Consider the following 26,317-nt stretch of genomic DNA (forward strand, 5'->3'; position numbering starts at 1 on the left):
CATCTTGAGTATCGCGGGATTTCACGATACTCAAGATGGCGTCACCGCAAGAACATGTCGCCGGCGTGGAGGACGTCTGGATCCAGGATGGCGCCGGCGGAAGATGTCAGGGATCGAGGATCAGTAGCGATGACGGCGCGAGTATGAGAGACGGAGTGAGAGAAGGGGTCGTATGTGGAGTGAAAGAGCGAGTGGACGTGAGTGGAGATGGTGAAAGGTGAGAGGAGTGTGTGTTGAGGAGTGTGTGTGTTGAGGGTTAACATGGAAAGAGGTGTGCGGTGACGTCACCGGTTACAACTGGACGGAAGTTGCTACAACCGGAAGCTGCTTAGGGCATTTATTATTATAGATATCTAATATATAAAGCTCAAAGTGTGTGTGTGTCCGGGATAGGCAACCGCACCGTCGCAGCTACAGCCACAAAATTTGGTACAGTCACACGTCTGGACCCCGAGAGTGTCCTAGGCTATGTTGTGAGGCGAAATTTTAACCCCGCGTGTTTCAATTCACCAATTTTGCCCCTATCTACATACTGGGGAAAAAGTGTGTGTGCGTCAAGACCGCCCCTCATTATGTCATAATGCCCCTATCTACATACTGGGGAAACTGTGTGCGTATCAAGCCCCGCCCCTCATTATGTTGTCATAATGGTTGCCATGGCGACGCTGATGTCATCATAGGTTGCAAGCCCCGCCGCTCATTATGTCATAATGGTTGACTATGGGATGGAGGATATGTATGACGGGTATATGGGCACGGGACTATGGGATGGAGGATGTGCGATGGGTATATGGGCACTGGACTATGGGATGGAGGATATGTAAGACGGGTATATGGGCACGGGACTATGGGATGGCGGATATGTATGATGGGTATATGGGCACAGGACTATGGGATGGAGGATATGTATGACTGGGATATGGGCATGGGACTATGAGATGAAGGATGTGTGATGGGTATATGGGCACTCGACTATGGGATGGCGAATATGCATGATGGGTATATGGGCATGGGACGGCGAATATGTATGATGGGTATATGGGCACAGGACTATGGGATGGAGGATATGTATGACTGGTGCATGGGACTATGAGATGAAGGATGTGTGATGGGTATATGGGCACTCGACTATGGGATGGAGGATATGTATGTTGGGTATATGGGCACGGGCCTATGCGATGGTGGATATGTATGATGGGTATATGGGCACGGGACTATGGGATGGAGGATAATTATAATTTGTTATAACTAACCTCAGTTAGTTACTATGCTCAGGCAGCGCCGGGCTCTTCAGCTAGTGTATGTGTGTATGTATATATAGGTACCACGTAGGCCATCCTCCAATCCTGTGGCACCAACCCTGTTACAAGAGAGTCTAAGAATTTGAGATACAGCGGTCTGTCAATTACTGAGCTCAATTCCCTTATTATCCTTGGATAAATGCCATCTGGGCCAGGGGATTTGTCAATGTTTAATCTGCTCCAACGTAGGAGTACTTTTAGTTTTCAATGACTTCTAAAAAAAAAAAAAAAAAAAAAAAAAAAAAAAAAAAAGTGTAAGCCTACTGCAATCCCATCAAGTGGATATCTGACATGCAACATCAGCGGTGCGCGCTACACCAGATATGCTTTTCAGCTGCTGTATTACACTGAGACCAGCGGAGAGCGGTCTGAGACAAGCATGAGACCTGTCTGTGCCGCCCACGTGGACGGCGCTTCAAGCCACCTGAAGGCTGGCACCACAGGAACACAGCTGGTTCTTCCAACACCGGGACTGGTCAGGTAAGATCTTTCATCCATTCTTCAGCCGTGGATTTCAGCACGAGGTTCCCATCAAGTACAGGAAACCAACTGAAGAGGGGGAGAGGTACTACCCTTTTATTGCAGTAGGTTTCCTGTCCTTGCGGGGCAGATCTCTCTCAGGTGTGCTGTCATGAGTGAAGGGAAAACATGAATTGAGATTTTTTTTAATGAGGTAGGGACATTAGAATCTTAATTGTTTTCGCTTTCGCTCTTCTGCAGGCCACTAATTTAGGCCTTATCTTGATGTCAGCATTTTTTGCCAGATTCACTGTATATGTTTACTGTGATTGCCTATGTGGCTATTCAAATGTCCATCTTATTGTGAACTGCAAGTTCACGTGCAAAAAAAAAAAAAAGTGCAACCAAAGTCCCTTTCTTCAGAAAAAGAAATTATATAGATATCCATGTTTTTTTTGAGGCGGGTGTGAGTGACAAATTATGACAACCAAGGTATTTACAATAATACATTTAATTCTAAATGAAAATAAAGCTCATTTAAGAACCATAAGCTCAAAATCTATTTGGCTTTATCTTTTATACAATCATAATTTCAGCTACAGCCACTCAGGGGGGAAAAAAAAAAAAAAAAAAAAAAAAAAAAAATCATACAATAGAAAGTGTCCCACTTGACGTTCATTGTATTGCAACATGTTAGTTAAGTGTATGCTTATATTCCCAAAGGCTAATTATCAGATATCTCAAAACTCTTAGTAAATTTGTCACACTGTAATAGTTCCTATACAGCTGGTTATATTTCAATAGACAAAAAAAGAAAAAAAAAAAAAAAAAAAACACGAGCCAACCACTTGCTACGTATACATGGGTATCAAAAAAAGAAGTACAAGGCTCTTATCGAAATGTCAAAAGGGTGCAAGGAGCATCTTAGTGGTTCACAACTGGAGCTGGTGAGGACATTTCTGTCTAAAAACCAAAGTTTGAGAGTTTGCCACCTTTGTAATTCCTGTATTGGTGGAGAGCAAAGTTCATTGTTCCAAGTGTGCTACTGGTTGGTAGAGAACCATGGAAGGAACAAGGAACCAGAATACAAAAGGAGCCAAGTTGCAGACACAATCCAAAATTGAGGTTTTCCTAAAACATGGAAGAACAAGTGCTTAAAACAATTCAAATATAAGCCATCATTGGTGAAAATAAAAAGACACCATTACCCAGAAATGGAAAGTAAAACTGCATTCATCATCATTTAGGAGCCATTGCCCAAAATTACAACAATGGCATTATAATGCCATTCCTTCTCATCTGTTCTGCATACATTTACAGTAACCCTAAATCCAGGAATGGTGGAAACATTGCTTAGAGCGCGATTATTCTTAGTAAATTACTGCATTTATAAAGAATAAAAAAAAAAAAAAAAACAAAAAAAAAAAACTTACAAGTTAAAAAGCTAGAAACGGTCGATTCTACCGACAGTCGTCATTTCTTAAGTCGGAATTAAATAAAAATTTACATTACCGTAGTAAAAAATTTTTTTTTTCACTTTTGCAGCCAATATTGGCTGACAAATCTGCTGAACAAGTAAGTTACATTGAAGATTTGGGACGGGGGGGGGGGGGGGTTTTAAGTACTTATTTAAAATTCTATTTATTTCATTTCAATGAAATTTAAAATACCAAAGAAGTACGGTAAGTGCTGAATAATATGTCCTGGATCATGATTAACATGATAAGAGGAGATCATATAACATAAATAAATACATATAAAAAAAAAGAAAACCCTACAGAATGACTTTTTTCGTTATTTAAAACGGTCGGGATATTTTCAGGAATCTGAAATTCTAGTACCAAAATTAAAACAAGAAAAAACACGAATCTAAAGTAAACTGCATATGCGGTTCATTTAGAAACGTCCTTTAGCCAAATTTACCTACATTTCGTTGAAAGTGCTTTCAATAAAATCAAAGTGTTAGGCCTCGCCCCCACTTGAGTAGTATAAATCGGACAAGTGCAATGCAATAGGGGAAAAAAAAAAATACGGACAGAACACGTACCGTGTGTGCCGCCTGATTTTTACACATCTCAAAGGGAAACCTTGAAATTTCAGTCAAGTACAGTAAATTCATAGCCAGAATAGAGAGATGGGATAGCTAGATGTCCTGTAGACAATGTCACAAGTCCCCCTTACATATAATAAAAGGCACTAAAGAGTGCAAGTTTATGAGGCACTAGAGTGTTGAGCCTTATTTAACCGATCAGATAAATATTACATTGCCGCCTCCCCCCTTTTATGATAACCAGCCCAAGTAAAGCAGATAGCTCGGGCTCATTATCAGGCTGGGTAGGTCCCTGGTTATTGGGTCCATCCCCGCCTAAAAATACCCCAGAACTGGCACATCACATTAGATCCACCAATTCAGATGCTTTACACAGGTCTTCCCGATTGCCCTGGTGCAGTGGCTAAACTCCCTTTAGTGCCACATGAAAGGCACTAAAGAGTGCAAGTTTGTGTGTGGTCATGTGACATTATGTATCTACAGGAGATCTAGATATTCTATCTACGGTATATCTGTATACAAGATTTCTTTACAAGTTTTGTAAACTAGCCTTAACTTATAAAGGGTATTACAGATGGTAAAAGATTAAGTCAAAAACGCATTGCATATAGATGTCATACAGATGCTAAGCGGCAACTTTTTTTTATATATATCATACATACACACATCTCAAATCAACTTTGCATAACATTGTCCTAGTTTTCTGGATCAACTTCAGAGCAATTTACACAGATGTAAGTGAGGCCTTAAAAGGGACTGTCAGCACAGAATGACTGTTCAAACTAAGTACCACCACTCAGTTCTTCATGGTGGGGCCAATAATTTAAATGCACCTTCCAACTACTTGTTTACCCTCTATTTCTACCTCCCTTGTTTGACCGACAACTCTGGCTTCATATAGCCAGAGAAGAATGGAGACAGCTGGAAAACAAATAGGTGGGAAGGGGACAAATTATTAGGCTTGCCATGAAGCACCAGGCGCCTGTACTTGGTCGTTCTGTGCTCACAGAGTCCCTTTACATACACACACAGTTTGTGAGACCAACAGATTGATGTAGAAAGATTTTTCACGCATAATATGCTTCTGTTTTAGCCAGCAGTGCTACTTAAAATGATATTTTCTGCTGTGTAAAGAATCCTAGTTAAAAGATTTATGAAACCGGTACTGGACTTACTCGGAAATTACAGGAATAAAGTCAGTCTGATATAAAACTATAACTTCACATCAAAAATGTTAAAAAATAGGTTCAAGAAACAAAATAAGATACAAGGGGAAAATAAAATAAATTGTCAGAATATTTTATCTACAAATCTGACTGATATTGTGTATTAGGAGTTTGTATTGGTGATGGCTGGATTTCCAACCTCTGTGATGGAATGAGTGGTGCTACAAAAAGTCCTTGTGTTGGAACGGAGAGGGGAATTTCCTCCGTTTCGGTTTTTACAGTGGTGGGCACATCCTCCGGGGGTGTAACATCAGAGCTGTGGTCCTCATTGACTGGCTGCGTTTCTTCTTTGTTGGAGTTATACTGCTTCAATCGTATGTGCCAGGCCAAGCTGCAGACCGCTGACACAGTCTTAAATTGGTGAATGACATTACGAGGGATGAAATAGATGTCATTGTCACACAATTGGATCCGAGCATACCGGATGCCCTCTCGACGCATCTGATTGAGTTTTGCTTCATCAACCCACTGAACGCACTGAAAAGGTAAAAAGTAAAATGTACATTCAAAATCTGGATCAAAAAGCCACAAATCCAATTACCATTTATATACAGTAAGAACAAAAATATCTCATGCCTTTGGAAAGTGATCAAATCAATTGATCCCTTTACAAACAAAGCATACATCCCACCTCAAAAGTGGGATTACAACTCTTCTAAACAAATTTCATAAAAATCCCATGCTGGAGACAAATCCAGTCTATATAGCTATTGTATGAAAGCCGGCCTCAACAAAGCTTCCTTCCTTACCACCATAGATCAGGGGGCGTAGTTTGCTTGGTGCTTTTATGCAAGCCACAACCCCCTCTCCCCCAACAGTTTTCCACCTGATGTGTACTGTCATGTCCCACTCAGTGTTACCTGTATGTGCCTGCAAGACATTCCCATTGAAAACGTTTTTCTGGGCTCAATTAAAATATCTGAAGTCATTATGTGACAAATATGTACACTGTCAGGATTCCCCTCTGTTTCCATAAAGATGGTGGTCATGTGACTGCAATTATACAACTTGCAAGCTTGGGATCATGTGAGGACAAGCAGGAAAAGTTGCTAAATGCAATACTCTTAGGAGAAGCGGATTAGAGAGTAGTTGGCACGTCACTGCACACAAACCCCCCCCCCCCGCAAACTTACAGTCAAGTGAGGGCCCTTTGGAAATAGAGAGGAATCCTGACAGTGTGCATGGTGCACACCGGCAGTATTCGGCAAGCTGCCATCAGTCACTGCAGAAATTTGAAAGCCAAGAATACACCTTTAGAAAGTGATATCTTGCATTTCTGCATCCATGTACTACACATAAAATGGCTGGACAAGGCTTACTCAAACTTTAAGCGGTCAGCTGATAAGCAGGCCAGATTTTTTTTTTTTTTTTCCCCCCCCTTCACCCATGACAGCACACCTGAGAGAGGGATCCGCCCCGCAAGGACAGGAACCTACTGAGATATAAGGGGCGGCACCTCTCCCCCGCTTCAGTTGGGTTCCTGTCCTGGAAGGAATCCCACTGTCGGACGGTGCCTGTCATGGGCGAAGAAAAAAAAAAAAGACCCAGCCCTGTCCCGGCAAGAACAGGTATTTTACCTGTAGCGCCGGCCGTCGGGTGCTGGAGGCACAGTCCCCGGGCCCTCCGGGGATCCGGGTTCGTGTGGGCACAGGTGGGATCCCCGGTAGCTCCTGGAAGCCCCCACCGCGCCGCCCTCCCCTCGCGCACGCACGTATCTCAATCCCCGAAGCGTCTGGCAGGGGAGAGACGCGGTCGCCTTCCAGCCTCTGACGTCGGCGGCGCAGAGGATTGTGGACGCGCCGGCTGACGTCAGCACTAAGCGACGGTAACATGGCGCCGGGTGCGACGCCGGACGGCTTTCTGAAGCGGTCGGCCGGCGGTCGCAGGGGGGAGGGGAGCCAGCGGAACGGAGGCACTCACCGGGACAGAGGCATATTTAAATGAGGAGCAGCGGCAGGGCAGATGGCGCAAGTATGGAGTCAGAGCAGGAGAGGTCCTTGTCTCTGCCACCCTCACAGCCCTCCGGCCGCAAACATGGAAGCCGCTCAGGCAGCAGCCGCCCCAGCCGCAGGTCGGGAGAATCCTCAAGATCAAGAGCACAGCTCGCGTGCTCCGACGCAGCCTCCTAGTCCGGTACCCTTGATTACGGGTGGTGAGTGATCTTCGTGAATGCTAGCATTTATGTTAATAGGGTTTCTCTGTGTATGTTTGACCCCATAGGGAAGGCCCAAAAAAGGCAGGAAGCAAGAAGAATAATAGGGACTGTGCTATATGTAAAACAGCCCTATATCGCGAGACTGGCAGAAAGACCTCTGCGCCAGTTGTATTCAGCGAACTATGGCGGAAGAAGCGCCTAGTTTCGCGGCTAATCTGATATCGGCCCTTAGATCGGAAATGGAGGGTTCAATTAAGACCCTATTGAAAAAAGGGAGGAAGGGTAGGAAGAATCCCCCTAGCTCTCCTTCAGATTCCTCTTCGGCCTCGTCTCAATCAGAACAGTCGCCCTCCTCAGACAGCGACACAGGGGGTAAGCCGTGTTTTCCGGTGGAAGACACAGATGCTCTCCTAAAGGCCATTAGAACAACGATGGGTCTACAGGAAGAGAAAACGGCAAAAACCCTAGAAGACGATATGTTTGGGGGGCTCCAAGAGAGGAAAAAACGGACCTTTCCAGTGAACGAGAAGATCCAGGTGCTTATTGAGAGAGTGTGGAGGAAACCCGAAAAATCAGGGGCTCTTCTCTTCACCTCTAAGAGGCGATACCCCTTTGAGCACAAAGATGTGGAAGTATGGGACAAGGTCCCAAAAATAGACGCAGCGGTATCCAGGTCTTCTAAGAAATCGGCCCTGCCCCTGGAAGATTCAGGGGTTCTTAGAGACCCGCTAGACAAGAAAGCAGACTCATATCCGAGACATGCATGGGAAGCAACAGCGGGTGGTTTTAAACCGGCAATAGCAGGCACCTGCACGGCACGCTCTCTGATGATCTGGCTGCAGCAGTTGGAGGAAAAGCTAGCATTAAGGGTTCCAAGAGACAAGATATTGGCGGATATGTATCTCTTGAATGGAGCAGCAGCTTTTTTAGCAGACACCTCGGCGGATACCATGAGGTTGTTAGCTAGGGCGGCAGGATTATCAAATGCTGCTAGACGAGCACTTTGGCTTGAAGGCTGTCCGGGAGACCTGCAGTCTAAAGCTAAACTGTGCACCCTCCCCTGTGATGGCCAGTTCTTATTCGGGAACAACCTAGATGATATTCTGGAAAAGGCAAGCGACAGGAAAAAAGGCTTCCCTAGGTTCCCGACAGAGCAGAGAAGACAGCCCTTTCGGAGGGGAAGATTCAATAGGGGTCAACAGAAGTTGGGAGGACAAAAGAAAAAAAAAAAAAGAAAAAAAAAAGGTCGGGATTTATGTTTGGTGGGGGTACCTCCACCTCAAAAAAAAAAAAAAAAAAAAAAAACAAAAAAAAAAACACCACTGACGCCAGTATTCCAGTAGGGGGGAGATTGGCACTCTTTTCCCAGGCCTGGGAAAAGATCTCCTCCAATACCTGGATCCTAAGCGTCTTTTAAGAGAAGGCCTGAAAATCCCCTTTGTTCACTGGCCGAATGCCATGTTCGTGGTTACCCCTATCAGAAAAGCGGCCGAAGAACAGTTGGCCTTGGAAGCGGAGATTCTGAACCTAAGAGACAAACAGGTCCTTTACGAATTCCCAGACACACAGAAAGGGAAAGGCTTCTATTCACCACTTTTTTTGATAAAGAAACCGGACCAATCGTTCAGGACAATTATAAACCTCAGAGGACTCAATCGGTGGATAGGGAATTAGACCTTCAAAATGGAGTCGGTGACTACGGCCATAAAGCTACTACATCAAGAGTGCTCTATGGCTGTAGTCGATCTGAAGGATGCATATTATCATATCCCTATCCATCCAGATTTCCAAAAATACTTGAGGGTAGCACTTTATATCAAAGGCGTACGGAGACATTTCCAATTCAGGGCCCTTCCGTTTGGCATATCCATAGCCCCCGAGGATTTTCACCAAGGTCATAGCGGAAGTAACAGCTTTCCTCCGGATTCACGATACAATCATAATACCCTACTTGGACGATTTTCTCATAGTAGGCGACTCAGAGAACCAATGTACTACGCAGTTAAGCCAGGTGACCAACACCTTACAAGAATTAGGGTGGATAATAAATTAAAAAAATTACAACCCCTAAAGCAAAAGACTTTCCAGGCGTGTCTGCTTCTGGAGGCCAAAATGGAGAAGGTACGGAACATGGCCTTGTCTGCCCAAAACCAACCTCAGATGACATTGAGGAAAGCGATGTCTCTACTGGGCACCCTGACGTCCTGTATTCCGGCAGTCAGATGGGCCCAATTTCACATCCGTCAACGCCAGTGGGAGATACTATGAGCACAAAGATCGCTAAAAGGGCGTTTAGAAGGAGGTCTGGAGCTTTCATTAGAGACCAGAGACTCTCTCAACTGGTGGCTGGACAGTACAAACCTGACCACAGGAATACCTTGGGACAATCAGGTGACAGATGTGATTCTAACCGATGCAAGCTCCTTGGGGTGGGGGGCACACCTAAGAGGTCGTGTAGGCCAGGGGTCCTGGACACCTCAAGAAAGGAGGGCATCCTCCAATCTGAGAGAATTGTGGGCAGTGAACAAAGCCCTATCCCACTTTTCCCCTACTCAGGGGCCGCAATGTCCGCATCATGTCGGACAACAAAGTGACGGTGGCATACATCAACCACCAAGGGGGGGACAAGATCACATTCCCTAATGAAAGCAGCAGATGACATCTTGGGCAAGGCGGAGCAACACTTTACACTCCTTAACAGCTTTACACGTAAAAGGGGAAGAAAACAGAGGCCGATTTCCTGAGCCGCAATACTCGGAGGCAAGGAGAATGGGTTCTGAATCGGTTCGTTTTTAAAAAAAAATAGACCTCTTTGCCAACAAGCACAACAGGCAAACACAAAAGTTTTGCTCTCTAAACCTGAGGGAAAATCCATGGGCAGTGGACTCTTTGCACATTCAGTGGGACTTCAAGCTGGCCTATGCGTTCCCCCCAGTCGCTCTGATCCCAACAGTGGTCAAGAAGATCAGGAGCGATCGAGCAAGAGTAACTGATGGCCTTTTTGGCCAAAATGGGGCTCTGGTCCATGGGTTCTGCCAGAAATCCCGGACCTTCTAGCTCAGGGGCCGATATTCCACGCACAAGTCAAAGGATTCCATCTGACGGCGTGAAATTTGAAAGGTCGCTTTTAAGGGGTAGAGGGTTCTCTCCCGGGTTCGTGGCCACCCTGCTAAAGAGTAGGAAACTGGTGACAACCAATATCTACAGTAGAAGATGGAATAAATTCCTGCAGTTCTTAGGTAAGCCGTTAGAACAAGAACCCCCGATTAGTGCCATCTTGGAGTTTTTACATGCAGGATTACAGCTGGGGTTAGCGGTGAATACGCTTAAAGTTCAGGTATCTGCGTTAGGGGCTCTCTATAACTGCAACCTGGCAGCAAATAGATGGATAGCCAGATTCATCAAATCCTGTCATAGGGCTAAGCCTACTCCAATACCCAGGATAGCCCCCTGGGATTTAAACCTAGTACTAGAGGCCCTTACATCAGCTCCCCCCTTTAAATTTCTGACCCTAAAAACAATCATTTTAGTGGCCCTTACATCAGCCCGTAGAATAAGCGACCGACAGGCTCTCTCAGTGAATCCACCCTACACACAAGTTTTTCAAGACAGAGTGGTGCTAAGAACTGACCCCGCTTATCTGCCCAAGGTAGCGTCAGATTTCCATCGGGGTCAAGAGATTATCCTCCCATCCTTCTGCGATAACCCAAAGAATCCAGGGGAAGAAAAGTTCCATAGTTTGGATGTTAAGAGAGCCCTGCTAGAATACATATCTGTCACTAGCCAATGGAGGAGGTCTCAGTCCCTATTCGTAGCTTTTCAGGGTGCCAGGAAAGGCTATGGGGTTTCAAAAGGGACTATTGCTAGATGGATTAGGGAGGCCATTAGTGTAGCCTACTCAGCTAGTGGTATCCCGATTCCTGACGGCATTAAGGCTCACTCCACCAGAGCCGTGCCGACCTCCTGGGCTGAAAAGGCAGAGGTATTGATTGAACAGATTTGTAAGGCCGCTACCTGGGCCTCACCTTCCACCTTCTTTAAGCACTATAGATTAAATCTATCCTCCTCTGCTGACTTAACCTTTGGTAGAAGGGTTCTGCAAGCGGTGGTCCCTCCCTAAGGTGTTTCAAAGTCTCCAAAAATCTCTCAGGTGTGCTGTCATGGGTGAAGGGAAAACCACCATGGTTACTTAGCCGGTTTTTCCGGAACCCATGACAGCACCTGTCTATTCCCCCCCCTTTTCACCGTATGGGTGTGCACGATTAGTAGGGTGCTTTTGTGTGATGTGGTGTTGGATTACCATGTAACTAACTGGGAAGTCCTCTCAATGCTCTGTAACCAACTGAAGCAGGGGGAGAGGTGCCGCCCCTTATATCTCAGTAGGTTCCTGTCCTGGCTGGGCGGATCCCTCTCTTAGGTGTGCTGTCATGGGTTCCGGAAAAAACGGCTACCGGTAAGTAACCATGGTATTTTTAAAAGTGTGGGTTTTTGTGAGAAGAATGCAAATCTAAAAAATGAATTTTGCCAAGCCACATTGGCACTGAATTGTAAAATTAGCAAGGGAAAATGGAACAGTTTCAATAAATTACCTGGGAGACAGGAGGCTCATGGAGATCTAGTTGTAACCTCTGCACAACATGGGTGAAGTCTTCTGCGTGGAAGCAGATCACATCTTTGGTTATGCGAGGTTGGTCACTCCTAAGAATAAAACAATGAGACATTCAGAATTTTTGCAGCCACACACGGGACATTCTTAATAAGGGTTTCTGATTCAAGTTACCGTATATACAGTGGGGAAAAAAAGTATTTAGTCAGTCAGCAATAGTGCAAGTTCCACCACTTAAAAAGATGAGAGGCGTCTGTAATTTACATCATAGGTAGACCTCAACTATGGGAGACAAACTGAGAAAAAAAAATCCAGAAAATCACATTGTCTGTTTTTTTCTTCATTTTATTTGCATATTATGGTGGAAAATAAGTATTTGGTCAAAAACAAAATTTCATCTCAATACTTTGTGATATATCCTTTGTTGGCAATGACAGAGGTCAAACGTTTTCTGTAAGTCTTCACAAGGTTGCCACACACTGTTGTTGGTATGTTGGCCCATTCCTCCTTGCAGATCTCCTCTAGAGCAGTGATGTTTTTGGCTTTTCGCTTGGCAACACGGACTTTCAACTCCCTCCAAAGGTTTTCTATAGGGTTGAGATCTGGTTACTGGCTAGGCCACTCCAGGACCTTGAAATGCTTCTTACGAAGCCACTCCTTTGTTGCCCTGGCGGTGTGCTTTGGATCATTGTCATGTTGAAAGACCCAGCCACGTTTCATCATCAATGCCCTTGCTGATGGAAGGAGGTTTGCACTCAAAATCTCACGATACATGGCCCCATTCATTCTTTCATGTACCCGTATCAGTCGTCCTGGCCCCTTTGCAGAGAAACAGCCCCAAAGCATGATGTTTCCACCACCATGCTTTACAGTAGGTATGGTGTTTGATGGATGCAACTCAGCATTCTTTTTCCTCCAAACACGACAAGTTGTGTTTCTACCAAACAGTTCCAGTTTGGTTTCATCAGACCATAGGACATTCTCCCAAAACTCCTCTGGATCATCCAAATGCTCTCTAGCAAACTTCAGACGGGCCCGGACATGTACAGGCTTAAGCAGTGGGACACGTCTGGCACTGCAGGATCTGAGTCCATGGTGGCGTAGTGTGTTACTTATGGTAGGCCTTGTTACATTGGTCCCGGCTCTCTGCAGTTCATTCACTAGGTCCCCCCACGTGGTTCTGGGATTTTTGCTCACCGTTCTTGTGATCATTCTGACCCCACGGGGTGGGATTTTGCGTGGAGCACCAGATCAAGGGAGATTATCAGTGGTCTTGTATGTCTTCCATTTTCTAATTATTGCTCCCACAGTTGATTTCTTCACTCCAAGCTGGTTGGCTATTGCAGATTCAGTCTTCCCAGCCTGGTGCAGGGCTACAATTTTGTTTCTGGTGTCCTTTGACAGCTCTTTGGTCTTCACCATAGTGGAGTTTGGAGTCAGACTGTTTGAGGGTGTGCACAGGTGTCTTTTTATACTGATAACAAGTTTAAACAGGTGCCATTACTACAGGTAATGAGTGGAGGAAAGAGGAGACTCTTAAAGAAGAAGTTACAGGTCTGTGAGAGCCAGAAATCTTGATTGCTTGTTTCTGACCAAATACTTATTTTCCACCATAATATGCAAATAAAATGAAAAAAAAACAGACAATGTGATTTTCTGGATTTTTTTTCTCAGTTTGTCTCCCATAGTTGAGGTCTACCTATGATGTAAATTACAGACGCCTCTCATCTTTTTAAGTGGTGGAACTTGCACTATTGCTGACTGACTAAATACTTTTTTTCCCCACTGTACTTGTATATAAGCTGACCTGAGTATAAGCTGACCCCCCTAATTTTGCCACAAAAAATTGGGATAACTTATTAACTCGAGTATAAGCCGAGGGTGGCAAATGCAACATGCTCCATATAATGCTGCACAAAGGTTATTGGTGGCCCATAACATGCTCCATATAATGTTGCTGCGATTTAAAAAAAAACAAAACTTATTTTTCGGACTATAAGACGCACCCCAACTTTCAGAAGGAAAATAGGGAAAAAAATAATGTGTCAAATGGGGGTCCGTCTAACAGTCCGAATTCAGCTTCCCTGGGAAGGGATCCGGCACAGATGGAGGAGTGGTCACAGGGGTCATTCAGTGGTCCAGGCTGGTGTGGTGGCTCTGTGCTGGGGCAGGTGGGCTGTGCTGGGGCAGGTGGGCTGTGTGGGGTGAGGGTGGCGGTGGGCTGTGCTCCGGTGCAGGGGCGGCGGCTCCGCCGGCATTTCCTCAAAGCCCGGAGGCCCCCGCACATCCGTTGCTGGCTGCTGCCATGTTGTGGTGGCCTCTGGGAACATGGACGCCGGGAAGATGGCCGCCGGTTCAGGGACGGCGCATGCGCAGGTTCAGATCTTGTCCCGAGATCTCGGGAGACGATATTCAATTCTCGGCAACGAGATCTCTTCCCCCGATATCTCGGGACGAGATCTGAACCTGCGCATGCGCCGTCCCCGGACCGGTGGCCATCTTCCCGGCGTCCATGTTCCCGAAGGCCACCGCAACATGGCAGCACCCAGCAACGGATGTGCGGGGGCCTCCAGGCTTCGAGGAAATGCCGGCGGAGCCCCCCACGGAGCACAGAGCCGCTACCCCTGCACTGGAGCACAGCCCGCTGCCACCACCGCACCAAAGAGCCCTGAGGCACCCGCACCAGCCATGGACGGCTGTAAGTATATTGCGACCATCAGACGCACCCCCCACTTTCCCCCAAAATTTTTTGGGAAAAAAGTGCGTCTTATGGTCTGAAAAATACGGTACTCACCTCTTTATGGCATGGCTGGCTCACCCTCCCCCCAGTACTACTCACCGTCCTGGCGTCTGCATATCCGGCTCTGCTACATCTCAGTCCCAGCGTCTAATGTATCTCCCTTCCTGTCTTCTTCCTGTGCAGTCACATGGTACCACTCATTAAAGTCATTAATATGCGGCTCCATCCCTATGGAGACTTTTACATATTCTTGACTTTAATGAGCGGTACCATGTGACCACATAGGAAGAAAACAGGAAGGGAGATACAGACGCAGGGACTCAGATGTAGCAGAGCCGGATATGCAGAAGCCAGGAGGGTGAGTATCATGTCTCCTGCTCCCCCTCCCTTGCTGGCTTTCAGGTGTATGACTCGTGTATAAGCCGAGAGGGTCTTTTTCAGCCCATAAAAGGGGCTGAAAAACTCGGCTTAGACACGAGTATATACGGTATATTCTTTAAAAAAGATATAGTTCCCATTTTATGAAACATTGAGGTTTTTTTCTTATGAATAAGGGGGCATACCATTCTCCAAACTGCACAGCCTTCAAAACCCCTACTGCAGCCGTACTCTCCCAGTCAAAACCTTGACCAACATGATCAGCGTGAGCTCTTGTCCGGTCTTCAAAAAGGACTTCTCTAGGCTCACTGGTCCGCGGCAAGTACTGCAAGTTCTTTATTTCATTCATAGACCTGCAATTAGAAATCGTGTAAAGCCACATTTATAGAGACAATATCAAAGTGAAATCATACTGCAAATTGTTGAACTAAAAGCCACAATTCTAGAAACATTATAAATCCATTACAAAGTTCATAGTTAAAAAAAAAAAAAAAATTAAATATATATTTAGGGGACCCTTGATCTATTTAAATATCTGTAGAAATTCACAGTCAGAATTTTCTGCAATGGGAAGGGAAAAAAAAATTAAATAAAAATATTAAGCTAAAAGTAACAACCGAGCTAACGTATTCATGGAACAATTAGTCATAATCTGTACCAGAGTTTCCAAAAATCTTCATATATACCCTCCATTACCTTCTCCGTTTGAAAGGGGATTTTGGCATGTCTGCTGTAGGGATCATTTGTTCTCCTGGTCTCACCCACATGATTGGGCCGTCATCACTTAGCGATCTGCACTGTAATTTAAGTGTAGACATTGTTCCCCAGGGCAAAGTCATCTGCAGAAACATTGTTTAAAAGGAAGGGAGGGAATTTAAAAGGAAGTAATGTGATGAGGCTTTGTTTTTTATGCATCTGTCATCGTCAAACAGTGGAAGCAAGAGATGATAAAGCAGAGGTGGTTTAGAAATGGCATCTTGATATTCAGTATCTGTGTGTCAAATGATGGGGGTGCACAAGTGGAGCAGGCTCAGAAGCGGAGCCAACTCCACACGACTGGAGACTGTCCAAGTGCTATGATTAAAGCTTCAGTTGGCCCTGGGTTACTAAGACAACGCCTAAAGGGTTATTCCCACAATCACTTTTTCTTTCTATACAAAAACAGTAACTGCATACCTATTGTTAACATTCAAAAACAAACCAAGAAAAAAAAAAAAAAAAATTTGTTTCATGCATCTTGATTTTTTTTCCACCTCACTATCTATGCAGCCTCATATAGGAAATGTAGTTTTAGCAATGAAAGAATAGCATTGCCCATTTAGTCATCAGCACACCTCTTCTCCGGAGTGCTGCAGACTCCCTCCCTCTCCTGACTAACCTTACATGAAGCTAATCCAAATGTAGCCTAATTCATCATATGCTTCTGTACAGTACCATGCCTGGCCAATTTCATCTTCTGCCATCTACTTCAGTTGAGCTAGCTGGGTGATTTTTATAGCAGAGCTCATTTGTTGCCTACTGCTGAAAGATCAGTTATTTAAAACTGTAAATGATGTTAATGCATATTACAGAGGATTATCTCTTGCCATATGCACCAACAGAGCAAAATTAGCAGTTTCTCATTAATGATTAGTCAGCAGCAGGCAACACATACATTTGGAATCAAACTAGTGTCCACCAACATATCAATCTGTAAGGGGGGCCTCAGCCTGAAGCAATTACCTCATAATAGTAAATAAGTGTTCATGAAACAGATGACATCAAAAAAGGGATAAAAATTTTCCAAAAGACACCACTTCACAAATACATAATTCATAAAAAACATCAATCTTTATTAGAAATATAAACATACAAATATAAAGATAGCATGAACCGTGTGTTTATATTTCTAATAAAGATTGATGTTTTGGTTAATTATCTCTTTGTGGTGTCTTTTTTGGATAATTTTCATCCCTTTTTTGATAACACATACAGCTATGTTCTGCCTTGTCGAGGAGTGCCGAAGAATTGAGCTCCGCCAGAAACAAGCTAATTATATAAAGCCACAGAGGTGAAAGCAAAACAGAGCTATGCTGGCAGGAAGCCATCTGAGAGACCAGAAGTACTAATACAGCAACTGGAGGGGCATCCTTTGGGGATGACAAAGGCAAAACAGGAAAGATTTAAACAAAATAAATAATGTACATATTTGTGTGGCAATATAAAACCACACAACATTACAATTTTGGGAATAATCCTTTAAAACCAACCCTTAGTTTTAATCTCAGGATACCATGGCAGCCAAGGGCCAACTATAGTCCTGTGTATAGCAAGGTTCCTATGAAGCGCTGTCAGAGGTAAGGCTTCATAAAATATTAGGAAAATTACAATGTACTGCAACATAAAAGTATCGACACAAGTGACATTTATCACACATGGTTAAAGCCCCCCCAAAAAAAAAAAAAAAAAAAACTCACTCCATAAAGTGGATTGTAAAATAAAATGTACAGCTAACCCTACAAGAAGACAAACCCTCACAAAGCTCACCTGAAGAGAAAATAAATTATGCATGTCAAAATACGACACAAGAAAGGTTTCTTTTTTTTGAAAGCAGTAAAACAAAAATATAAATTTACCATTGCTGTACTGGTGCCAACCTTCAAAATAAAGCTACTGGAACATGTAATTTTTAGTGCACAGTAAAGGTCATAAAAAATGAACCCGAGGAATAATGGCAAGAACACAATTTTTTTTCTCTATTTCGCCCACATATTATTTTTCCCAGTTTAAAAAATAAGTTACACGCGGCTTTCAAAACAACTCATCCCACTCAAAAAACAACCACCACTAAGGTGCAAAGGGGTTAATGAGCCACCACAATAGCAATAGATTTATACATTAGGCCGGTTTCACATTTGCGTTTTATAGCGCAGCAATGGCCTGCGCACGGCCGCCGCTAAGCCCCGCCCCCTGCCCGCCCCTTCCGGTCATCGCCGCCTACTAGCACACATGGACGCTTGCGATCTGCACACCCTATCTTTAGTATAGGGTGCGCAGATCATGCGCTGGCCGTGCGCTAGCAGGATTTTGCAACATGCTGCGTTCGTCGCACACGGGCGCACCTTCAAAAGTGCGCAGCGCACGGCAAAAGTCCTGCTAGCGCACGGCCAGCGCACGATCTGCGCGCCCTATGCTAAAGATAGGGTGCGCAGATCGCAAGCATCCATGTGCAGTAGTAGGCGGCGATGACCGGAAGGGGCGGGCAGGGAGTCGGCAGGGGGCGGGGCTTAGCGGCAGCCGTGCGCAGGCCGTTGCTGTGCTATAAAGCACAAATGTGAAACCGGCCTTACATATTAAAATTATTTTCTTTTTTTAAATAAACTAGCAGAGTTTATTTCAAACAAACCTTCAATAAAGGCGATTCTTCCAACATGTCTAGAAATTCTGGAAAAAAGTCTCCAACCTCTTCATCGACTGCTCCCACCAAGCTGATCTGCCTCATGGGACCAGCTCTATATGTGCCGCAACAATACGTCCTACTGACCTACAATGAAAGAGGGGCACAAAATAATGGATTAGCAAGCAATGTACAAAATACGTGACAGATTAATGGCAGATGAATCATCTGCAAAAAGCAAGATGATCCATTGGTCAAAATTGTGGAAAAAGTGGTTAAGAATCCACACTGAATCTGAATATAGCATCTGCAAATGCAAGTTTGGCTGCAGATTTCCATCTACTTCATTGGTAAGCAATGAACTGGGGCGAAATTGCTGAATCCACAACGCAAATGTGAAACATGTATGTACTTGAACATCTGAAACTACTGGCTTTCCCATAAATGACACTTATCACCAGCATATCCTGCCAGAACACCAGATCACTAGGACAGAAGTGGAGGTGTAACAGGTCTCAAGTCTCCTCTTCTGATCCTCCTCACTGCAGGACCATGTTTGTATGTAGTCTGCCATTCCATTTGCAGTCTTTTGGGGGAACAGGAGGCCTGTACCCCTAGTAATCAGTGGTTCTCCAAGCAGACATTTAAATTCACAAATGCTGAAGGCAGGTGATCAATTTAATTTGTATAAAAACCCTTACTGACATACAGCATAATTATAGGTTCTACATCAGGTCTCATCATTTGATACAGGCTCAGGAACAGAGCCTGCATCTTTGCCAGCAGATGATTGCTGTGTTATTCAACCATCATATGCCTCCATCAGCTGCAAATGAAGGGAAGAAACCCCATATTGATGTACGCAGAACAATAAATTAGATGTTCAAGTCTGTCACCTATACCAAAGCCGGCGATTACACCCCCCACCACGCTTCAATGAGATGACTATGCCAACCAGCCCCAGTCTACACAGTTAAACTTAGAACAGGAAAATTTACACCATACTACGGTAGTTGTGGCTAAATGTCTTAACATCTTTAAGGAAATATGAAAGGCACTGCAGTCTATTAGAAAAACTTGGCTGCTTTTCATCTATTAAAATATCTGATAGTAACATCAACACCTATATCTTGCTACTAAATATTCCTATCACGGAGAGCAAGAGCTGAATTGGATTTTGTCATAGTATGGATGAAAAATCTATACAGCCTCTAAAACTTAAGAGTTTAGCTGCGCTATAACACAAAAAAAAAAAAAAAAAAAAAAAAAAAAACCAAACACACCACGAGCAATATGAAATGGTTTTCAAACCTGTGCATGGAAATTTGCAATTGTTGTTGTCTCAATATCCTTCTTGCCAATGATTTCCATTTTCACTGGAGTGTTTGGGAAATTGAATGCAAAATAGTCCAGAAAATCTGGTAAGAAAGCAGCTGCACCATGCACTATGGCCAGGGCATAGTAAGCTGCGCTCTTGTCATTTTCAGAAAATGTTCGCTCCAGGAACTCCTCCGCAAATTTCTCCATCTCCACAGGAGACAAGAAGGAAAGTTCATCCATGTAGGCATGTAGAACCGGGGCACCGCCATTTGACTGAATTTCCTCGTGCATCAACCTGCTGAACCGAGATCCTGAATTTAACGTACTGGTACGAACGCAGTGCTCATGGTGGGATGCAAAAGGCATCTGGACCTCCTGGGGGACTCGGTATTCCTCGGTACCCAAGTCAGAGCGACACAACTGCTCATCCTTCAAATATCTCGAAGACTCTTGGTTTACTTCCACGTCAGACTGATCCGCGACTTCTTGGCCTTCCTGGCTGATGCGTGTAAGACCAGCACAAAGAGTCTGTACTTCTTTGTTGTACATTTTCAACCTCCTGCCCCTTAAGTCATCCCGATGTTTCTTTTTCTTCTTTTTCTTGAGTTTTTTAAGAAGGAGGGCATTATCCTCGTCCTCAGCCTTTATCAGTCGCTGAAATTTGCCATTTTCATCTGTAATTTCTGGGAAACAAGAAGTTGGTTATTTGCAACTTTGTAAAAAGTATTTTACACAAGTTTTACTAAAGACATGAACTGCAGAAGACATGCACGTAATAAAAATAAATTGTAATAGTAATTATTACAGATTCACAGGAACAGAAATTTGGCTTTATTTTTTACACTACAACATTCTGTCTTGGAAACATAAGTTAAGACTTAAAACCCCCACCAATACTTCCGGGATCAAATCTGAGTGAACAGCTCCTTTCAATCAAGTCTTCAGTGGGGAGAAAAATACTTCTGGTTCTCAGAAAGAATGACAGTCCAATGTTTTCTTCAAAGGAATCTGCCAAGCAGGATTTCACACCCCAAAACTATATGGACACGTGGCTCATAAAAAGACAAATCCAGCAATACCTTTACATTACTAGTCTGTTCCTTGATTACTGAGAAACCAGTGTTTGAACTGATATGTAAATGAGACAGCGCACATAAGGAAAAAATTCCCCAAAATATAAAAAAAAAAAAAAGCCAACAACCCACATTTGAAAGGTTGACTCACCAAAACCCTGACTAATGCACTAGCAGGATGCAGCAGACCTCCAGTGATAAAGGCTGGAGAAGCACAGGTGCAAACCACTGATGAAAACAGCCAGTAACCCTAGAGGGTCTGGCTGCCTAGTGGAAAAAATGCACACAAATAGGGCATTAGTAAGGATTTTGGTGAGTCAACCTTTCAAATATGTTTTTTTAACTGATATGTAAAAGAGGCAAGAGATCTGAAGCCTCCGTCACTATAGCTCTATTCCTCAAAGCTTATTTTAAATGGAAATGAGTGACCAGTGTGAGACATGTAATGACTGACAGTCTGATCTTCTGATCTACACGTCTCAGACAAATATTACCCCCTTTCATTTAAGATAAACATAGATCTTAATCATTTACATATCAATACCATAAAGACAGCTTAGGAGAGTTGATCCTACTGAGGGATTCCCTTTAACGAGCGAGTTGTACTTATTGATGCGACCAACGTTTTACTGCTTCTGTGAATTTTCTCCCCCCCCCCCCCCCCACATTTTTCATTCATCTCACACATTGTGCTCCTCATAGGGTCAGAAAAAAAAAAAAAAAAAAAAAAAACACCCACCATTTGAGGCATGTTTGATGGCCATTTCAACAGTTTTTTTTTTTTTGTTTTTTTTTTTTATTAAATACAATTCTTCTTGTAACTGGTATATTCCTTGAGGCTGGTATATTCAACCACCTAGCTGCATAGCAGAAAATAGGTAGTCTCTGCCTTCTCCATGTGAAATCTGGCTGTATCTAACAGCTGTCTCCCTGTTTCCACAACGTACAGTGACGTTTAAGAACTTTACTGCACAATAGATCGCAGATAGCCTGGACAATCATCATTTACGGATGGTCCAGATGTAGTTAATAAAGCAAGTTGCACGTTTTAACAAGAACCGTGCAATTTTACATATTAAGATTATTAAACAGTCCTGTTGAAGGTGGTTTATGTGTAAAATCACTTTATCACCTACTTACAGGACAGAGAATATATGATCAATAGTGACTACTGCGATCAAACCTTCAGCGATGACAAGAACAGAAGTCAAAAATGCCCTTTACAATTAGAGTAGCAGTGAGCATGTGCACAAGGCCGCCATCGGGGCATTATTGCCCTTACTGGTGTATGGGGCCCAGTGAACAGAAGGAGGGGGGGGGGGGCTGCACTAGGCCCCATGAGCTTGATTCGTCTGGTTCAGTAACGGAATTTACGTCCTCAGATATACATTCAGTCCTCAGATTCACAAGTTATAGCATACGTTGCCCTCTCCCATTATCCTACCCCCAATACGGATTATAAAAAGCACTATGCACTTAAAGATATTTAAATACTCAGATCTAGATAATGATGTACATGCTGCTATCTACGTTCTCTATATATTTATATGAACTCCGATACCTATTCATGTGTCGTATTTTCATATATGTGTAATTATACATACACACACACAACCTATTTTCTTTGGACATTTACTCCGCAGTCTCAGTTTATACAATATTACCTAAGATGCTGATTAAGGGATATTTTTACTGCCGTGATATTTTATTTTAGAGGATACTGTTTTCAGTGTGTGTGGAGGGAGGTCCTGTTACTGAGTAGGGCAACATTAGCTCACTTTTTTCTTCATCTGGCGCAGTGTAGAGGTTGGGGAAAAGTTAGGAAATGTGTCCTGGATAACTTATTTTCTGCAAAGACGAGTACTGGCTGGAAGGATTGATGGCGGTCTGCGCTGGATGAAGAAAATTGAAGATGAATATCTTCAACTAGAGACGTCACTGGCGAGTCAGTGCATTACATGTAGACTTACATTATACAGTGTACACTATATACAGAGTTCCTGAGTATAATGTCACTGATGATCATCATTACCTGTACACTATACATAAAGCTCTTGTGTAGGTCACCTGGGAGTCCTTGTATTAACTGTACACTTACATTACACTGTATACCATGTACAGAACTGCTGCATATAATGGCACTTATTGTAATATTGGTACTGCAATTGATAATAATTAATACTTTAGTATTCAGTCACTGTGTGGTGGTAATATGTAGTCTGGTCAGTGTGGCGTATTTGTTCCTTGTATGTCGTATTGTTCGGTCAGTGTGTGTGTGTGTAATAAGTGGTCTGATCATTGTGTGATGGTATTTGTCCCTTGTACGTGGTATTATTGGTCATTTTAAAACATGTACGTAACAAATTCCCTTAAAGACAAATAAAAATATACCTAAAGAGAGTATTGAATATTGAGACCTTTTTAGTAGGTTAGAGTAGAACAGGGCACTGCCAAAAGAGTCTATGCTGTTGTGGTGGCGGCTTAAAAAAAAAAAAAAATTTTTGCCAAAAGAAAAGCTGCTGTCTATGTGATATGGTGTTCGAACTGTTAATGTGAGATTGGTGAGGGTGTGGTGCAGAAGGGGACTTTTTCCAAGTGGGCAGCAGAACTGTGGAAGGTTCGATGGGTGGAGGCAAATCTCGGGTGTAGACTGGACGGAGTCTGATGAGTGCCTGAAAATGTTGCCAATATGAGGCCCTGAAATTACTGGTGGCAGCCCTGCATGTGCATGAAGCCCATTTGTAATATTCACTGTTAGGCGCCGGATTCCTGCAGCTGCACAGCGGGAATCCAGAGCCTTGCATCCAGCGGTCTCCCATTCTCCATTGACCGCTCAGAAGTCTGCACAGCAATCTCGGCGTCCCAGACGCTCTGCAGGACTGGTTGTTGCTGCCACCTCTGGGTCAGCAATAGCAATGCAGGCTGTCCTGCAGCAAGCCACTCCAGAGGCTAAGTCCTCTCATCGCGCTACTGGGCATGCTCAAGAGACGATCTCTCATTGGAGATCGGAAGTCACGTGCTCAGGTCCTTCTCTGGATCTGGTTGGTCCATCTCAGATCTGGAAGGTCCCGGAAGCGCACGGCTATAAAAAGCCCGCATGGTCGCTCGGCCATGCGCTAGTATAGACTCTAATTGCTATCTGTATGAATGCATGTGCCTGCGAATGACTCATTAAGATCCCCTCCCTCTGATATTACGTGTGTGGATAGGGACTTAGTCATAGAGTCAGAACCAGTCTGTAGCGCGCTACAGGCCACAGTTCACATCTTACATCACTAACGTCCGACAGTGCACCCCTCTTGGGCATTGTCGTGTGGCGGCTGGGTCGGTCGCCGCGCTGCAGTCAGCAGCACTTGTTGGCGTCCGCGGTAGCGACGCCGCACGCACGGTAGGTCTAGATGGACATTGACCCCGAGTCTTGGGCCTAGTCCTGTGACCATATACCGTGTGTGCACACCGCTGAGACCTGTGAGGTCAACAGGCTCGGCATTTATGTTTATACCTTAGGCGTCTGTGAGATTAACAGAGCTCGCCAGCGCACATCGGGTGACGTATAACCCGGGTGTGCTATACCGCCATATAGCGTGTCTGCCATTATATAGCAGCAGTTTAACACCTCTGCACGGTGGTCCCCGGGCAGCGAACGCACTGTTATTTAATATTTAGTGCGTTCCGCCGTCCCCAACATTAACTGCAGTACATTCGGCAGCTGGAGGGCAGGTTGGTGGCTCTCGAGAGTCCCACCTCAGCTGCGAAGGTTACTGCGGCTGCTGCACAGGCAGTCGCAGAAGCTGTCTCTCGTATGCCCACACCGACATTATCCTGTCTCCTGTTGCCCGAAAAGTTTTCGGGTGACAGCGCCACCTGTAGGGGTTTCGTGAGCCAGTGCTCTATTCAGCTTGAGCTACTTGCCGCACGGTTCCATACAGGGTGGGCTAAGGTGGGGTTTATCGTCTCCCTCCTGTCGGGCAGGGGGGTTAGAGTGGGCTATGCCATTGCGGGAGCGTGATGACCCAGTGGTTCTGAGCGCTGCTCAGTTTCTCACATCCTTAAAGCATGTCTTTTTGGGACCACAGGTCACTCACGACACCTCTCTACAGCTATTAGCCCTAACACAGGGGTCCCTCTCGGTCAGCCATTATGCCGTCCGATTCCGGACACTGGCTTCCGAGCTGGAGTGGCCTGATAAGACACTCATCCCTGTGTTTTGGAGAGGGTTAGCGGAGCATGTCAAGGATGCTCTAGCAACCAGAGAGGTCCCCACGAGCCTGGAGGAGTTGATTGCCATTTCCACCCACATTGATCTCCGGTTAACGGAACGCGGGCTGGAGCGTGCGCAATCTAGACAAAGGGTTATGTTGGCTCCCACCTTCTCCAAACAGCTAGAGTTTCCCGCTCAGGAGCTTATACCTTCCGAACCCATGGAGGTGTCATGCGCCGGTCCCAAGCCGCGTCCAGTGCGAAGCTCTGCACGCTGTTACCAGTGCCAGCAGTTTGGTCACTTGGCTAACACGTGTCCACTACGGTTGAAAAAACGATCATGTCCAGTGGTCGTAGGTTGGGGGGGGGTGTCTTTCTCCCCCAAACCGGTATTCCAAGGGACCTTAGATAGCGGGGCTTCCACCTGGGAGGTAGAGGTCACGGTGGATTCCGGGGCAGAAGGGAACTTTATGTCCTCGGCCTTCGCCCAAAAGCACGCTATTCCGCTGGTGTTACTGTCCCAACCCTTGACCATCAGGGTGGTTAATGGTGCACCTTTACCATCTCAGGTTACCCACCAGACAGCACCCCTAGGGCTCTCAATCTCACCATCCCGTGAGATTTTGTCCCTGTTCATTTTGCCAGATGGCATCGACCAGGTGCTTCTCGGAGTTCCCTGGCTCCGCTGCCATTTCCCTCATATCGATTGGGCTTCGGGGAGTATACTGGGTTGGAGCAAGGACTGTGAAGGAAGGTGCATGAGGGACAGTGTTCAAGTAGCTTCCACGGAAGTGCCCACGGATCTCTCCGCGCTTCCCAGACAATACCACCAGTACGTGGACATCTTCTCCAAAATAATCTGCGGAGACGCTTCCGCCGCACTGTCCTTACGATTGCCCGATAGACCTATTGCTAGGTACGGAACCAACCCGAGATGGAGGCTATGTCTCAATATATCCAGGAGAACCTGGCAAGAGGTTTTAGCAGAAAGTCGGTGTCGCTGGTGCAGGGTTCTTCTTCGTGCAGAAGAAGAGTGGAGAGTTACGTCCCTGCATTGACTACAGAGGTCTCAAAGCCATTACAGTAAAAAACAAATGCCCTCTTCCGTTGATCTCTGAGTTGACAGATTGCGAGGGGCCCGGATCTTTACGAAATTGGATCTACGGAGGGGGGGGCGCGCTTTGTGCAACCTGATCCGCATTCGCGAAGGAGACGCGTGGAAGATAGCCTTTAGTACTAGGGATGGCCACTATGAATATCTGGTCATGCCTTTCGGCCTCTAATGCGCCTGCTGTCTTCCAGGATTTTGTCAACGACGTCTTTCGCAATATGCCCTCTACCTCGGTGGTGGTCTATCTGGATGACATGCTCATCTTTTCTCAAGATTTGGCCTCTCACCGGAGAGACGTCTGCAAGGTCTTTGACCGGTTGCG

At 44.9% G+C, this 26,317-nt stretch overlaps 1 protein-coding gene across 1 annotated transcript in view; it reads right to left on the bottom strand.

Annotated features, from left to right (window-relative positions):
* Window positions 1-4,436: 4,436 nt before the first annotated feature.
* Window positions 4,437-26,317, bottom strand: part of RSBN1 (round spermatid basic protein 1) — a 35,950-nt gene continuing 14,069 nt past the window's right edge. Inside the window, exons 2-7 of the mRNA XM_073587061.1 lie at window positions 19,603-20,294; window positions 18,301-18,438; window positions 15,612-15,754; window positions 15,101-15,268; window positions 11,781-11,889; window positions 4,437-5,513 (exon numbers count right to left, since the gene is read on the bottom strand). Of these exons, the coding sequence (XP_073443162.1) occupies window positions 5,115-5,513; window positions 11,781-11,889; window positions 15,101-15,268; window positions 15,612-15,754; window positions 18,301-18,438; window positions 19,603-20,294 (1,649 nt within the window). The 3' untranslated portion in view covers window positions 4,437-5,114. The remainder of the gene's footprint in view (window positions 5,514-11,780; window positions 11,890-15,100; window positions 15,269-15,611; window positions 15,755-18,300; window positions 18,439-19,602; window positions 20,295-26,317) is intronic.

The sequence above is a fragment of the Dendrobates tinctorius genome, unplaced genomic scaffold (assembly GCF_039654945.1).
Source record: "Dendrobates tinctorius isolate UK_male_01 unplaced genomic scaffold, ASM3965494v1 ptg000098l, whole genome shotgun sequence".
Classification (NCBI taxonomy): Eukaryota; Metazoa; Chordata; class Amphibia; order Anura; family Dendrobatidae; genus Dendrobates; species Dendrobates tinctorius.